The sequence below is a fragment of the Erythrolamprus reginae genome, chromosome 1 (assembly GCF_031021105.1).
Source record: "Erythrolamprus reginae isolate rEryReg1 chromosome 1, rEryReg1.hap1, whole genome shotgun sequence".
Classification (NCBI taxonomy): Eukaryota; Metazoa; Chordata; class Lepidosauria; order Squamata; family Dipsadidae; genus Erythrolamprus; species Erythrolamprus reginae.
The window spans coordinates 177,668,559-177,684,248 of record NC_091950.1 but is presented as its reverse complement, the minus strand read 5'-3'; the positions used below and the strand labels follow the sequence as shown (position 1 = coordinate 177,684,248).

Here is a 15,690-nt window from a genome sequence, read left to right as displayed (position 1 = left end):
GTTAAGGTTCATCCCTTATCCCCACACCCACAAGTTCATCACGAGGGCCAGTCTGACTGCAGGGATTTCAACGACCAGCTCTTTACATCCCTTGATGCAGAACAACAGATGACCTTGGACTTTAAGAAAGGAATTTGTTGTGGCTAGGAACTTTCCTTCTCATTCGACTGCCCCTCCCAGTTCCCATAATACTATTTTACTGTGGCAGGCAAAAGTCTCTAACTCCACATGATGGCTTTGGCCTGACAGGCGGCTCCCCTTCACAAAGAAGTAACTCCTAAAACAATAGAATAAAACACATAGGGGTTAGTAGAATAGAATAGAATTCTTTATTGGCCATTGTGATTGCACACACAAGGAATTTATCTAGTATCGCTTTTAACCCCCTCTCTCCCCACAAGGGGACACTTAGGCTTGGTTGAGTATTTTTTTGTGGAACTGTTTAATTAACCGATTAGCCTTGACATCCTGACTCTTAACCCAGGTAGCCTCTGACAAAGGGTACCCCTTCCAATGAATTAAGTTCTGTAATTGGCCCCGGAAAATGCAAATCCAAAATCTTTTTCACTTCATAGTTGTTTTTCCCCTGTATTACTACAGAGGGAGGGGGAACTTGTGTATGTGGCCGAATGTTGGACCTGATCACCAGTTTTAGCAGGCTGCAGTGGAATACAGGGTTGATCTTTCCTAGGATTCCAGGTAATGCAAGCTGCACCATGACCAGGTTTATTTATTTATTTATTTATTACTTAGATTTGTATGCCGCCCCTCTCCGAAGACTCGGGGCAGCTCACAACACGTGGAAACAAATCATAAATAATCTGACAATTTAAAATATTTAAAGATTTAAGAAAGACCCCATATACTAACAGACATACACACAAGCATACCATATATAAATTAACATGCCCAGGGGGAGATGTTTCAGTTCCCCCATGCCTGACGGCAAAGGTGGGTTTTAAGGAGTTTACGGAAGGCAGGAAGAGTAGGGGCAGTTCTAATCTCCGGGGGGAGTTGGTTCCAGAGGGCCGGTGCCGCCACAGAGAAGGCTCTTCCCCTGGGGCCCGCCAACCGACATTGTTTAGTTGACGGGACCCGGAGAAGGCCCACTCTGTGGGTTGTTTACTTTCATGATTGGGAAAGGGCCTAGAAATTTAGGACCTAGCTTTTTGCTAGGCAGTTTTAACCGAATGTACTTGGTTGACAGGAAAACCTTATCCCCTACTCTAAAAATGGGTTGGAGTGATTGCTTCTTGTAGGCTTCCGCTGCCTCAATAAGCGCCTTTATGGTGTCCTCCCATCCTCTCTTTAATTTCTCCATTCACTTATTCCTAGACTGGCAGATAACTCGGAAGTGACAAGAAACAGTTACCAGTTCTGAGTGTATCTCAGCACAGCTAAATATCCTTGCCCTTCTAGAAGTCTAGGAGACCGATTGGTGTCTTTGAAGTCTTTATCAGCTCTAAGGATTGTTTGAGGTATCTCTTCCTATTTGTGCCTGACGACTGGTAGGGAAAGAACCAGTTGCAGAACTTAAGTAGTAGAGATGGGTTGTCATTATACTGATTTTCTGTATGAGTGTAGATCTGGGGCAAGGCAATCTTTTTGCATTTGTGGATGATGTTGTAATCAGACCATTGGGATTTAAAAATAAATAAATAAGCACATTCAGTCTGTCAGATTTTTAACACTCTTAATTCAATTGTGATTTTTTTTTTCCAGATACACAAAATGATTCAGCCAATTTTTGATAACGTGGTTTAGCAACCTCCATTCAGAAAAGGGGCCAAAGCAGGGATGGGTAACTATGAATTCCTCAGCCAGCGTGGAGTTGGTTCACAAGTTGCAAAGAGGACATAGTTCTCCTCTCTGAGTTAAAAATTGTATGTAACCCAGAAACTCACTCAACAAAAGCGATAAGACTGGTTTATGCTTCGAATTCCGCTAGGTAGCTTTTATCTTTATACAGCAACATGATATATACATGAAGCCGGGGTGGCGCAGCAAGTAGAGTGCTGTACTGCAAGCCACTGAAGCTGACTTGTAGATCTGAAGGTCAGAGGTTCAAATCTCATCACCGGCTCAAGGTTGACTCAGCCTTCCATCCTTCCGAGGTGGGTAAAATGAGGACCCGGATTGTGGGGACAATATTCTGGCTCTGTTAAAAAGTGCTATTGCTAACATGTTGTAAGCCGCCCTGACTCTAAGGAGAAGGGCGGCATGCATGCATGCATGCATGCATGCATAAATAAATAAATAAATAAATAAATAAATAAATAAATCTTGTGCAATTCAATGAGAAAGACATATGCAACATCTGAATGGTTTGCAGCCATGGAGGTGGACAAATGCAAGAATTCAAAATATGCAGCAGATATGTCAATTTTGAGAGGAATATTTATTTTATCTGTTACTTTACAAAAATTAGATATAAGTATATGCACTACAGCTGAAAAAGAAAACAAATGTACTGATCACACATCCAGTAGTAGTGTATGGGCATATCCTTGATTTTTTTTTAGTGAATGTACCCTAATGCACCTAGTACATGTAGTCTATGATCAATGCAAGTTTGAGTAATATGTTTGATTTAGTGCAGTTTGTGAATTGATAGCAGCTTGTGTTTAATGTGATCCAAATTCAGTTAATGAGAGGCTAACCCATGTCCAGTTGCTGTTGGGATTTTAGATGCTGCTAATCTTTATGTATTCAAAATGGAGGAAAAAAGAATATATCGTGATAGGAAAACAATACATGTTAAAAATACTTGCATTGTATGTTGTTATATTCATATTATTTATTGTAAAATCTCCCTTTCACATGCTTAGCATTTGCTGGCTAAGATTATGCTTTGCTATAAACAATGTTTTTTGTGTTACAAGACAATAATATTACATCCTATTTATTGTATCTATAAAAATGGAATTTGTTCAAATAAACCCTTAAATTAGTGAGGAAATTTGGAAAAATCTGACTAAATTGCAAGTTCAAAGAAAGGCCCCATATTCAATCCTCAAAAATTTGAAATTCGAAAGAGTCAGAATCCACCAGTGTAGACAAGACTGAATTAGAGATTCCTGTTTCTCCACACAACAACTGAACTAGTGCCAATGAATGGGGTTTATTTGTTTCAAAAATGTTTGAGCTCCTCAGCAGCACTCAATGGCGATACTCCATGAGAGAATAAAATCAATGCAAGTAAAAGAATAAGATAAACTGGCATCAATTAAAATAGCAGATAAATGTCAGAGGAACAGAAAAGGTACCATAGCATTAAAAATGCAGCAGAAGCAAAACAAATTAAAAAAAACTTTGCTTAGTATGATAATGCTAACAAAGAAGGTGCATTTTGATTTCTTGAAGCAGTCATGGTGATTAAACTCTGTCCCCACTCTGCATTCTTAAGCAGACTTGACAATGTTTGATAAGTTAATTTATTGCAGAGAAATTAGGAAGCCTTACTAGAAAAAACTAACGGCACCCTGGAATCTTGCTCTGTAGTTAGTTAGTCTCCAGGCTTAAATCCAAGTCTCTTCCCCCATCTTTTCAAGTCAAACAGCCATTATAGCTGCTTGATCCTGCTCTTGAAGATTTCTAGCATCTGTCTCATGGTTGTAAAATAGGTTTTTAATAGCGTGAGGGTCAGAGATTCTTCCTCAGTAATTTCAACTCTGAAACCAGGAAGTAATGCTTTTCTCCTGGCCAAGTTTGTTAAGAACCATCGCCACCACTGCTGCCTCCTGCCTATTCTTTCCTTTCTAAAGAGGCCATCTTAAGTAAAAGGGCTGTCGGATGCAGGGGGGCCCTGAGGAAAATTAGCCTGTTCTTAATTACAGTGATACCTCGTTTTATAAACGCCTCGTCATACAAACTTTTTGAGATACAAACCCAGGCTTTAAGATTTTTTTGCCTTTTCTTACAAACTATTTTCACCTTACAAACCCACCGCTGCCACTGGGATGCCCCACCTCTGGACTTCCGTTGCCAGTGAAGCACCCGTTTTTGTGCTGCTGGGATTCCCCTGAGGCTCCCCTCCATGGGAAACCCCCACCTACGGACTTCCGTGTTTTTGTGATGCTGCAGGGGAATCCCAGCAGCACAAAAACGGGTGCTTCTCTGGCAACGGAAGTCCAGAGGTGGGGTTTCCCATGGAGGGGACCCTCAGCGCAAAAACAGGCACTTTGGCTGGCAAAAGGGGTGAATTTTGGGCTTGCACGCATTAATCGCTTTTCCATTGATTCCTATGGGAAACATTGTTTCATCTTACAAACTTTTCACCTTAAGAACCTCGTCCCGGAACCAATTAAGTTTGTAAGACAAGGTATCACTGTACTGTGTTGTTTCCCCGACCGATGCAGGTAGAAGAAACCTGCACATGCTTGTTATCAATAGAAGAGGCTTGGAGAAAGGGGAAAGTATCAGAGGAAAAAAATGTTGTTTCTTAGGGCACATGGGCCAGATTGTCTTACTGAAAGTTATTTGTTGACGTAATTGTGGAAAAAACATGAAGTAATTGGAGGCCCCAGTTTGGACCACAGTTCTAAACTTATTCACTGATAAAATCAAATACTTTGGATAAGGTCAGGATGCTTGTCAGAAACGTGTACACCGTCGTACAGTTTATCAAGAGAAGTGGATTTGATTGAGTTGTGCTACATTTTGAACGAATCCTGTGGCTTTTCCATGGAGAATAATCTCTATTCCAATGCTGTTGATCGAACAAGTTCTGAACCTTACTCAAGCAGCCCCTAGGTTAAACAAGAGGATCTGTTCCAGGAACTGTTGCTTAAGCTGATTTTTCACATATGTCAGATTGCTTGCCAAGTACGGGCATGAAAATAGTAGCTGCTATTTTTGTGTCTCTCTGCATAAAGTTGGAAGAGCATAAATCATGACTTACAGTATCCAAGCTTTGCCTGCGATAGGTTGCCGCGCTGTGTCTGTTACTTTTATTAGAATACATTTAAAGTTTTTTAGAATACATTTAGAATGACATTTGAACAAAAAAGTAGCCGCTGTTGGGAAAAAAAAGGCATTTTCTGTGCTTGAGCTTATCTCAGAAGAAAAAAAAGACAGAGAAGGAAATGACTGTTAATGCGCTATTCGGTCAGAAAGAAGAAAAAAGGCCAGCTTCATAAATAAAATATCACTTTGAAAGGGAGTTAAAAATAAATGCATGACCTTGGATACTTTTTCCTCCACGTTTGGCTTCTTTATGTATTCTATGCAACGTTTTGCTAATAATCTTCTTCTCTTTGCAGGGATCAGCAGATTCATACACAAGCAGACCATCAGATTCTGATGTATCTCTGGAAGAGGACAGGGAAGCCATCCGCCAAGAGAGAGAACAGCAAGCAGCTATTCAGCTTGAAAGAGCAAAGGTATCCCCCTCCCTCTCAGTTGTTCCTCTTCTCTCTCTCCTTTTATTTATCTACTAACCATTTTTAGATTTCAAAAGAGAGAGAAACATTATATCATGGGGAAATCCGCCCCGAGTCTACGGAGAGGGGCGACATACAAATCTAATAAATAAATAAATAAATCCAGCCACAGCTTCAGTAATTTTCGGGAGTGGGTGGGGTGGGTTATTTTTCACCATAAGTACCTTTTAAATGAGTGATACTGTCTACCTCTCCCCCATCTGTATGCATTTGTAAATACGTTTTTTTGTTCATTAATAATTTTTATTGAATTGTTTTTTTTAAAGAGAAATAACCAAAAAGTTACAAACCGAAACAAACAAACAAACAAACAAACACAACAACAACAACCACTACGACAAAGCAAAAATAAGTACAAAAATATGCAATAGACAATTACATGTGAATAGGTTTTATAATCAAAAAATCTCCCTGGAACTCACACTATCTTCCGTCTGCCTTGTTAAGATAGATCAGGCCAAGAAATCGATGACATTTACTGTATTTTTTGGAGAATAAGACGTACCGGAATATAAGTCGCACCTTAATTTGGGGAGAAGAAAGTAGCGAAAAACTAATCTGCCTCTCAGGTATTCATCTGGCTAGTCTTTAGTCTGGTCAGCTTCAGCACATTGGTTTGCTGGTTTTGAGTCCATGTGCTTGCTTTTTATCCCTTGGTTGGGGATAAAAAACAGTTTCTAAAACATTTCACTTCTCTCTCTCTCTCTTCAGAGAGAAACGATGAGAAAATCAGGCAGTAATGAAAGAAGCAGATAAAGGGAAGATTACGTTAACACCTCATTAGGGCTAAAAAGCTTAATAAAAGCTACATCCAGAGTACCCAAATTTTCAGCCTCTTTTAGGGGGGAAATGGTGCGTCTTATATTCTGAAAAATACGGTATGTCTAAAACGACTGTTTTGGAACAGTTATAGTAACATAATTTTGCAAATCTGAATGTGCTTCTTCCTCTTTCCCTTTAGGAGAGGGCTTGTCTGAAGTGTTTTCTCAAATTAGTTTCTTGGAATAGACTCAAGTCAAGCTTTTCTGACTATTGCCTTGGTAGGGCTATTCTTCCTGTCCTTCAAGGCCATTCCCTCTGCCTTCTGTTGTATCACACTCTACCCTAAACCATCTAACTTAATAATCTACCTGCTGAAATTGAATGGAGACATATTTTTGTTTATTAAAACAAGCATTCTTCCAATAGCTCATATTTAAAAGTAGGAATGTTCATACTGCCCATGAAAATTGTTAAGATTTGCCCAGCCTCCCCAAAGATTTAATTCAGTCAACAGAAGATTTCTTGCCCTCACTCTCTAAAATTTGTGCAATACTCGTTGCCCTCTTTATAGAATGTTCTTAGTATCGTTGTTAGATGTTCTCTGTTCATACATATATACGAACGCTCATGTGTAGGTGGTTACATTGAAGAGCCAAGATATATATTTTTTTACTGACATGAGGTAAGCAGAGAGCAGATTGATGCAATGATGCTTCACTAATCTGGGAAATAGCTATATATAACTCACATAGGCACTTTCATTAGCCCAACTCTTTCTCAGATGGTGGGCATTAGTACTAGCTTGAGTATATACTTTTGCAAGAATTAAGAAAGCATTAGCTGAAACAAGTATTAAGATGGAAAATGTTTAAAAACACGTAGGCAGACATAAAAGCATAGGGAAACATTGGAGTTGGGCAGCTAAGAAAAAAAGGACTATTTTCAGTGAAAAGTGGAAAATGTTTGGTGAATTGGATAGAATATTGGAGTGGGTTTCTGCAAGTGACTGCTAAAGGGGAAAGCATTGCTCATCTATAAACTGATTGGCAGAAGGACATTAAAAGCAGATTACCTCTTTGAGTCAAGCTCAGTTCCTAGTGACTTTTAAAGACAAGTTCTGGGCAACAGTATAATTAAAGATTGCCACAATCTTCTTCCAGAATATGTGTGTATGTGTGTGTGTATATATATGTGTGTACAACTATACAGTGATCCCCCGATTATCGCGAGGGTTCCGTTCCAAGACCCCTCACGATAATCGATATTTCGGGATGTAGTGGTGCGGAAGTAAAACACCATCTGCGCATGCGCGCCCCTTTTTCCATGGCCGCACATGCGCAGATGGTGGAGTTTGCGTGTGGGCGGCGGGGAAGACCGCCCAACAGCTGATCTGCTCCGCAGCGCGGCAGCAGCGAGGAGCCGAAGATGGGGTTTCCCCGTTGCCCAGGCAACGGGGAAACCCCATCTTCGGCTCCTCGCTGCTGCCGCGCTGCGGAGCAGATCAGCTGTTGGGCGGCCGAGGCAAAGGGGAAACCCCAAGATCGCTTGCCGCTTGCCCGTCACCCGCTCACCCGGCCGCTCGCTTGCTGCTTGCCCGTTCGCCCGCCCGCCCGGCTGCTCGCTTGCCGCTTGCCCGTTCGCCCGCCCGCCTGCTCGCTTGCCGCTTGCCCGTTCGCCCGCCCACCCGGCTGCTCGCTTGCCGCTTGCCCGTTCGCCTGCCCGCCCAGCTGCTCGCTTGCCGCTTGCCCGTTCGCCCGCCCGCCTGGCTGCTCGCTTGCCGCTTGCCACTTGCCCGTTCGCCCGCCTGCCCGGCTGCTCACTTGCCGCTTGCCCATTTGCCCGCCCGCCCGGCTGCTCGCTTGCCGCTCGAGAGCAAGAGGGGGAGAGATAGAGAAAGAGAGAGAAGGAAAGAAAGAGATGAGAGAGGGAGGAAGAGAGTGTGAGAGAGGAAGAAGCAAGATAGAGAAAGAGAGAGAGAAAGAAAGATGAGAAAGGAAGGGAGTGACGTCATCGGGTGGAAAAATCGCGATATAGCGATTAGCAATGATCGAGAGCGCGAAACTCGGGGGATCACTGTAATTCATATTTATATACTGTATTATTCAGAGTATAAGACCCACTGGAGTACAAGACACACCTTAGTGTGAAAATGGGGGGGGGGGGGGATTCTGTCTCTGCTTCCCAGCAATTTGCCAAACAGCAAACAGCACAGATGACATACACTGTTTGCTGTGTATTTCTGTGCATATGTGACCCATAGAAATAGCCAAGAATTGGAGAAATGTACATCACGGCAATATATTAATGCCAGAGAATTTTCTTAAATGTAATCACACTAACTGCTCCCAATTATTTAAATAGATCTACTCCAAACATGACTAAGTCAGGATTTAATTCAGCTGCTTTATCTTAATACTAAACAGGACACTGTTGCATTTCAAAGTATAATTGTACAGAGCTGTTAAAATTGATGTGGCTTTCTGGAAGTATACATTATTCTCTGATTTTTAAAAGAAGATACAATAGCACTAGGCCTCTTCAGATCAAGCATTTATTTTAAAAAGCTTCTTTAAAAATTGGAAAGTCTAATAATTTGAACATTCTACAGACATTTATAGTTATTGACTTACCCCCTTGCATCCAGATTCAGCAACTGACTAGCACAGGAAAATAAAATTCTGCTTCTGCCTCTCTCTCCCAATTTGCCTCTTTGCAGCTTTAGTTTCACTTTCATTTTAGCATGTGGCTTGCCTGCAGTCTCAAATCAGCTGCACATCAGGAAGCTGATAATCAATTGCTTGCCTGTGCTATTTGCTGCAAGGAGGTAAATTGCTGGGAGACACAGACCAAAGGGTGGGGTTGGGGGGGTTGGGGCTACATTTGATATATAAGACAGACCCAAGTTTTCACCCTCTTTTGTGGGGTAAAAAGGTAGGCCTTATACTCCAAATATATGGTACCTATGTGGCATCTTCAGCAAGCAGGCATGCTTGCAAATAAAGTACTGATTAGCAGCTGCCAATCAGTTCCAATGCCTGAAGGAAGCTATGGTGCAAATTTGTAAATAAAGATAATTCTGACCAATATATCCACAGATATTTTGGTGGTCTGATTAGCTTTGAAAATTGTAAACTGGCTTGAACTGGCTTTTCAATCCAGTTCAAGTCAGTTTCCAATTTTCAAAGCTAATCAGACCACCAAAATGTCTGTGGCTACATTGGTAACACATCCTGTCATCATTTTTGGGGAGCTCAGTTTTGAAAAGTACAGCAGAAAGAAAGACATAAAAAGAAATATATATATATATATATATATATATATATATATATATATATATATATATATATATATGTCCCACTCCCAGCTTAAAGATAGTTGGAGCCCCTCAGACAAAGATAACAGTGTTTATCTTGAGCTGTGAAATTTTATGGCAATGTGGAACTGCTTATTCATTTGTTTTAATCTATTTATATGGCTGCTCATCTCGCAATAGCAGCTCTTGATGGTTCTAATAAAAGACAAACTGTAATAGAGTAAGGAGGGTAATTTGCTGAATTTGGAGCTGCAGTGAACTTCTTGACTGGTAAGGAGGACATTCATGTCTCCCCGTTGGGCTCTATTTTCCACACTGGATTCTGTAACACAGCATCTCTTCAGATGGGACAGATGCTCTAATAGACTGGCATTTGTCAGATACATACTAAAGTCCATCTAAAGAGTCCCCTCCCCCAGATTAATGAACAAGAGAAATGCAGATGACAGTCTTTAATTTAAACAGTTGATGAATTAACTGAACCTGAACAGGCATAATCTTTTATTTCTAGCAATTTCTATTAATTCTGATTGGGTAGCCTTTTTTTGGAACAAAATGCGAATTTGGAACTAAACTATTGAAGAGTAATTTTATAAAAGCAGAGAAGGTATCAAAAGGCATGTCATCAGAGACCCAGCATATCTGAAAATATATTATTTATGAGATTTTATTTATTCATTCATTCATTCATTCATTCATTCATTCATTTATTTATTTGATTTTTATGCCGCCCTTCTCCTCAGACTCAGAGCGGCTTACAACATGTTAGCAATAGCACTTTTTTAACAGAGCCAACAAATTGCTCCCACAATCTGGGTCCTCATATGTAAGGGAAACCAAGTTACTAATAAGCAAATGAAAAACTCCACCAAATTGCAATTTGCATATCATTCCCCCCCCCCCCCGGTAATTTATTTATTTATTTATTTATTTATTGGATTTGTATGCCGCCCCTTTCCAGAGACTCAGGGCGGCTAACAGCGACAATAAAACAGTGTACAATAGTAATTTGGTATTGATGATTAAAAATCAATTAATATAAAAACCAAACATACATACATACATACCATGCATAGAATTGTAAAGGCCTAGGGGGAAAGAGGATCTCAATTCCCCCATGCCTGGCGGCAGAGGTGGGTTTTAAGTTGTTTACGAAAGGCAAGGAGGGTGGGGGCAGTTCTAATCTCTGGGGGGAGTTGGTTCCAGAGGGCCGGGGCCGCCACAGAGAAGGCTCTTCCCCTGGGTCCCGCCAGGCGACATTGCTTAGTTGACGGGACCCGGAGAAGATCCACTCTGTGGGACCTAACTGGTCGCTGGGATTCGTGCAGCAGAAGGCGGTCCCTGAGGTAATCTGGTCCGGTGCCATGAAGGGCTTTATAGGTCATAACCAACACTTTGAATTGTGACCGGAAACTGATCGGCAACCAATGCAGATTGCGGAGTGTTGGTGTAACATGGGCATATTTGGGAAAGCCCATGATTGCTCTCGCAGCTGCATTCTGCACGATCTGAAGTTTCCGAACATTTTTCAAAGGTAGCCCCATGTAGAGAGCGTTACAGTAGTCAAGCCTCGAGGTGATGAGGGCATGAGTGACCGTGAGCAGTGACCTGGGCAAACGTCCCCCTCGCCACAGCTGAAAGATGTTTCTCTAATGTGAGCTGTGGATCGAGGAGGACGCCCAAGTTGCGAACCTTCTCTGAGGGGGCCAGTGATTCTCCCCCCAGGGTAATGGACGGACAGATGGAGTTGTCCTTGGGAGGTAAGATCCACAGCCACTCCGTCTTGTCTGGGTTGAGTTTGAGCTTGTTGACACTCATCCAGGCCCTAACATCCTCCAGGCACCGGCCCATCACTTCCACTGCTTCGTAATCCCATTCAATTAATTCAAGGTGGAGATCTGTACACATTGTGAAAAAAAGACAAAGCTGCAAAGTCGTTCATCCCAATCCAGATGTTTAATATATGTGTTTTTCCTCTAAGGAGAATCACAGATATTGTGTGTGTTTTGCCAAGAAATTTCATACCTAGCATCTATAGGAACTGCATGTATTTTTGGTATTTTTAAATGTCACTTTCAAAAGATAGCATCAACTAGAACTGTTGGGCTGCTATCTTAGTAACAACAGAGAAAGAAACTGATTTATGACAGATTTAATAGTTTATCTAATGATGTATAGCGACTTTAGCAATCACTGAAGATTTGCTGGATTCAAAAATTATTAGTATTTAAGTTGATGATGAAATGAAACTCAATCTGATATTGCAATTAGTGATTCTCTACCATCTTTCCATGGTTCAGCTCCCCATTTCCTCCTGATGACTGCTTAAATAGGGCACTTTACAACACACCTTTTTTTGTAGTCAGCAAAAAAAAAGGAAGAGAAGGAGAAATGAACTGATTGTAAATAAACTACTTTGTTACCTGGCTCCTGTATAAGTTTCCCTAAATCATGCATTAAATGACATAATCTCTGAAAGTATGGCTGGGTTCCCATGTGATGTTAATCTAGAATGTGGTACGTTTGCTTTCAGTTTAGTGTGATGTGTGAAGTGGGTCATTCTAGCTTGAGCATCATGGTTCTTTTAAAAAAACATCCCAGCTTTATTTTGTGTGAATTCAGCCAAGCAGGGTTTAGAAATTAGAAAATAATTAATGTAAAGATGTATTTGAGATCTATCTGATTGTCACTTAGTGTTTAATGATCACTTGAATGATCGTTGTGCATAATAGTACACATTTGTCCTAACAAAAAGAGTATAATACTGAAGAAACCAAATCTTCAAAACTATTCTGTAGTTATAAAAATGGACATGTCCTAATATGCCATTCTCTGGCTGAATTTTAGGGCATGAACAAAGGTTGATTGGACATTGCCCTATGTAGTGTATTTTTGAGATGGTGATAATGAGCTGCTGATTTTTTAAAAAAATCTTTTTTTAAAATTCAGTTCTTTTATTCAGTCTTAAGTCATTTTAGTATTTTATTGTACCCAATGCTTTATCTCCCTTTCCTCCTTACTTTACTTTTAATAATTATAAAATGTATTTCTTTCCTAGTCCAAGCCTGTAGCATTTGCTGTAAAGACTAATGTCAGCTACTGCGGAGCGCTAGATGAGGATGTTCCTGTGCCAAGCACTGCCATTTCTTTTGATGCCAAGGATTTCCTACACATTAAAGAGGTAAATCATATAACCAAATACTCTTCCCCCACCAGCAACCCAGGATCTTGAATCTAAGCAAGGTTTGACTGTGCAAGATAAAAAACGAAGTGGAAAAAACAGCCAGTGTTTTACACAGTATGTCATTCATTTAGAAAGTCCAATCTTCTTGTTCTCAAGGTGTGTTGACTTTCAAATTACCTAATTTGGGATGAGAGGTAAATAAGGTACAGATTTAAGAGAGTCTCTGCCTTTTTTATCCCCCACCCCCAATGCTGGTTCTTGGCAATATTTTAGTGGGCTTTTATGGCTGAAATACAGTGCTTTATGGTACATATAACTCTTTTTTAATAAGATGTAAATTATAATCTCCTTGGTGTTTGACACTGAGTTTGGAAATTATGTATTGGAACAATGTGCAACTATATCACACACTCCCTCCCCCCCACTTCCCTTGAACAAGATGATGGAAAAACGATTTGATAACTTTCTGCCACTATTTGAATTAGCAGTTTCTGGAGGCTGTGTGTGTTTTGGATCATAAGTCCTTAGGGACCAGACACCCTTAATTGTGTCTAGTTCAGACATCAAGCAAAGTCACTTTGGTAGCAAGCTAAAATGCCAGCAAGAATGGATAACTGCATCTTGAAGATGTCTCATTCATCATCCATTAGATAATATATTATGTACTTTTAAACAGACTATGTGGCAACATTTATTGCAATGCATAAACCTTTCATACTCAGTTACCAATAGAAAGAAGATAGAGCTCTTATTTTTATACCACCATGTGCATCTATATTTATTTTTATGGATTTCTTTGGTTATGTATACTGGCCAGAGTTCATTGGAGTTCGGTGGCTGGTACATTTGAAGAAATGAAGGAATGCTTTGAAGAACATAAGGAAGGTGGTTGTAATGAAATAAACATAAGTATTCATGTAACATCCAATTAAATCAACTTTGGAAATAGAACAGACGTTTTAAAAAAGCAATCTAAAAAAATATGGTAGCTCCCCTGATATATCATAAACCCCCACAATTAATAAATGTATGTTACTAATATAACAGGTCTTGAACTTGCATCTGTGGTGATTCTCTATGCCTTTTGCTGTTCTCTTCCTTAGTCTTGATATGCTCAATAGAGGCACAAAAAGCTTCTGCTCTATATATTCATTGGGTTACACATTCTTCAGTGGGAATTTACTTCTACCGGTGGGAGGAAATGGGAAAGGAAGATACAAAATTGTAGCACTGGGATATTGGCAAATGGAGAGGAAATAAATCTACGAGAAAAACACTAAAGTAGGGTCATAATTTGATTCTTCCACAAATGTATGCTTATGTCTTTTGGTCAAATAAGGATTTCTAGAAAGTTCTGTTGTAGGTAACATAACATCAACATAAAATACAGGTCAGAGGTTGGCAGTCTTTGAGGGCATATGCGTCATTTTTGGGGGTGCTATGTCACTTTCACCAAATGCCTACTTGTGGAGACAGAATAGCGCACCCTAGTGGCTGGTGAACTATGCTAGATATATGCGACATTCTGTGATAAGCTCTTTGACGTGACATTCCAAACATTTATCCTTTCCCTTGGAAGATAATGCTTTCTTATCAGTTGCAAACAGCTCTGGAGGAGACCTCCATAAAGCATGTAGGCAATGGCTTTAAGCGACAACATCAATTGACCATTCACTGTCCACGAGGCAAACATGAGGCCCTCCCATGCTTTAAACTAGCCAGTAAGATTCTGTATTCTCGAGATGTAACTTGATGACTAATGGATAACAATAAAAAAGGATGCAAGGTTTTCTCCAGGACATGATGTGCCTTCCCCAACCACATGCATTCTTGCCTCCTGTCTCTTTGATTCACATCACTACTCCGAGGACACTGATGGCAAATCTTTTTTGGCTAGGGCAGTGATGGTGAACCCATGGCACGGGTGCCACAGGTGTCGCACGGAACCATATCTGCTGGCACATGAGCCATTGCCCTAGCTCAGCTCCAACATGCGTGTGTGTGCTGGCCAGCTGATTTTTGGCTCACACAGAGGCTCTGGGAGGCTTTGGGTCGAAGGGGATCTTCGAGGGGGATGGGAGAGTGTGTTTTTACCCTCCCCTGTTTCCAAGGAAGCCTTTGGAAAGGGTGAAACACGAGTCTACTGGGCCCACCAGAAGTTGGGAATCAGGCTGTTTCCGCCTCCAGAGGGCCTCCGGGGGATGAGGGAAGCTGTTTTCGCCCTCCCCAGGTATTGAATTTTGGGTATGGGCACTCTCCGGGTCCCGTCAATGAAACAATGTTGCTTGGTGGGACCCAGGGGAAGAGCCTTATCTGTGGTGGCCCTGACCCTCTGGAACCAACTCCCCCCAGAGATTAGAATTGCCCCCACCCTCCTTACCTTTTGTAAGCTTCTTAAAACCCACCTCTGCCGCCAGGCATGGGGGAACTGAGATACTCTTTCCCCCTAAGCCTTTACAATTTTATGCATGGTATGTCTGTATGTATGTATGGTTTTACAATAAGGGTTTTTAACTGTTTTAATATTGGATTGTCATATGCTGTTTTACTACTGTTGCTAGCCGCCCCGAGTCTACGGAGAGGGGCAGCATACAAATCCAATCAAATCAAATCGTGCATGCACAATAGCATGCACGCACGCTCTTTCGGCACCTGAGGGAAAAGGCACCTGACCATCACTGGGCCAGGGCGTCAAAAGGATGTGCGTGAATGCAATACTGTGTGCGTGCGTGCCCACACCCATAATGCAGTGCCCTTTCCCTGTGCATGTATACAACTTCTGCAATGCCCCGCATGAATGCGCACAACCCCCTACACTGCCCCCCCCATGCATGGACACAGGCCTCACTGAAGCCTCTGGACTTTCCATTGGGCCATTTTTTTTGCCACCCCAGGGTTCAGGAGGCTTTCCTAAACCTGGGTAGAGCAAAAATGGCCAAAAAGACGGCTGGAAATCAGCTGAGCAGCTCGCATATGTGTGCTGGAGCTGA

At 41.3% G+C, this 15,690-nt stretch overlaps 1 protein-coding gene across 4 annotated transcripts in view; it reads left to right on the top strand.

Annotated features, from left to right (window-relative positions):
* CACNB4 (calcium voltage-gated channel auxiliary subunit beta 4) overlaps nt 1-15,690 on the top strand; it is a 153,048-nt gene that overhangs the window by 101,588 nt on the left and 35,770 nt on the right. For all 4 annotated transcript variants that reach the window (XR_011557276.1, XR_011557277.1, XM_070731520.1 and 1 more), the window contains 2 exons: nt 5,262-5,381; nt 12,575-12,697. Coding sequence is in view for 2 of the 4 variants with exons in the window: in XM_070731520.1 (XP_070587621.1) it covers nt 5,262-5,381; nt 12,575-12,697 (243 nt within the window). In the remaining 2 variants the exon portion in view is untranslated. The remainder of the gene's footprint in view (nt 1-5,261; nt 5,382-12,574; nt 12,698-15,690) is intronic.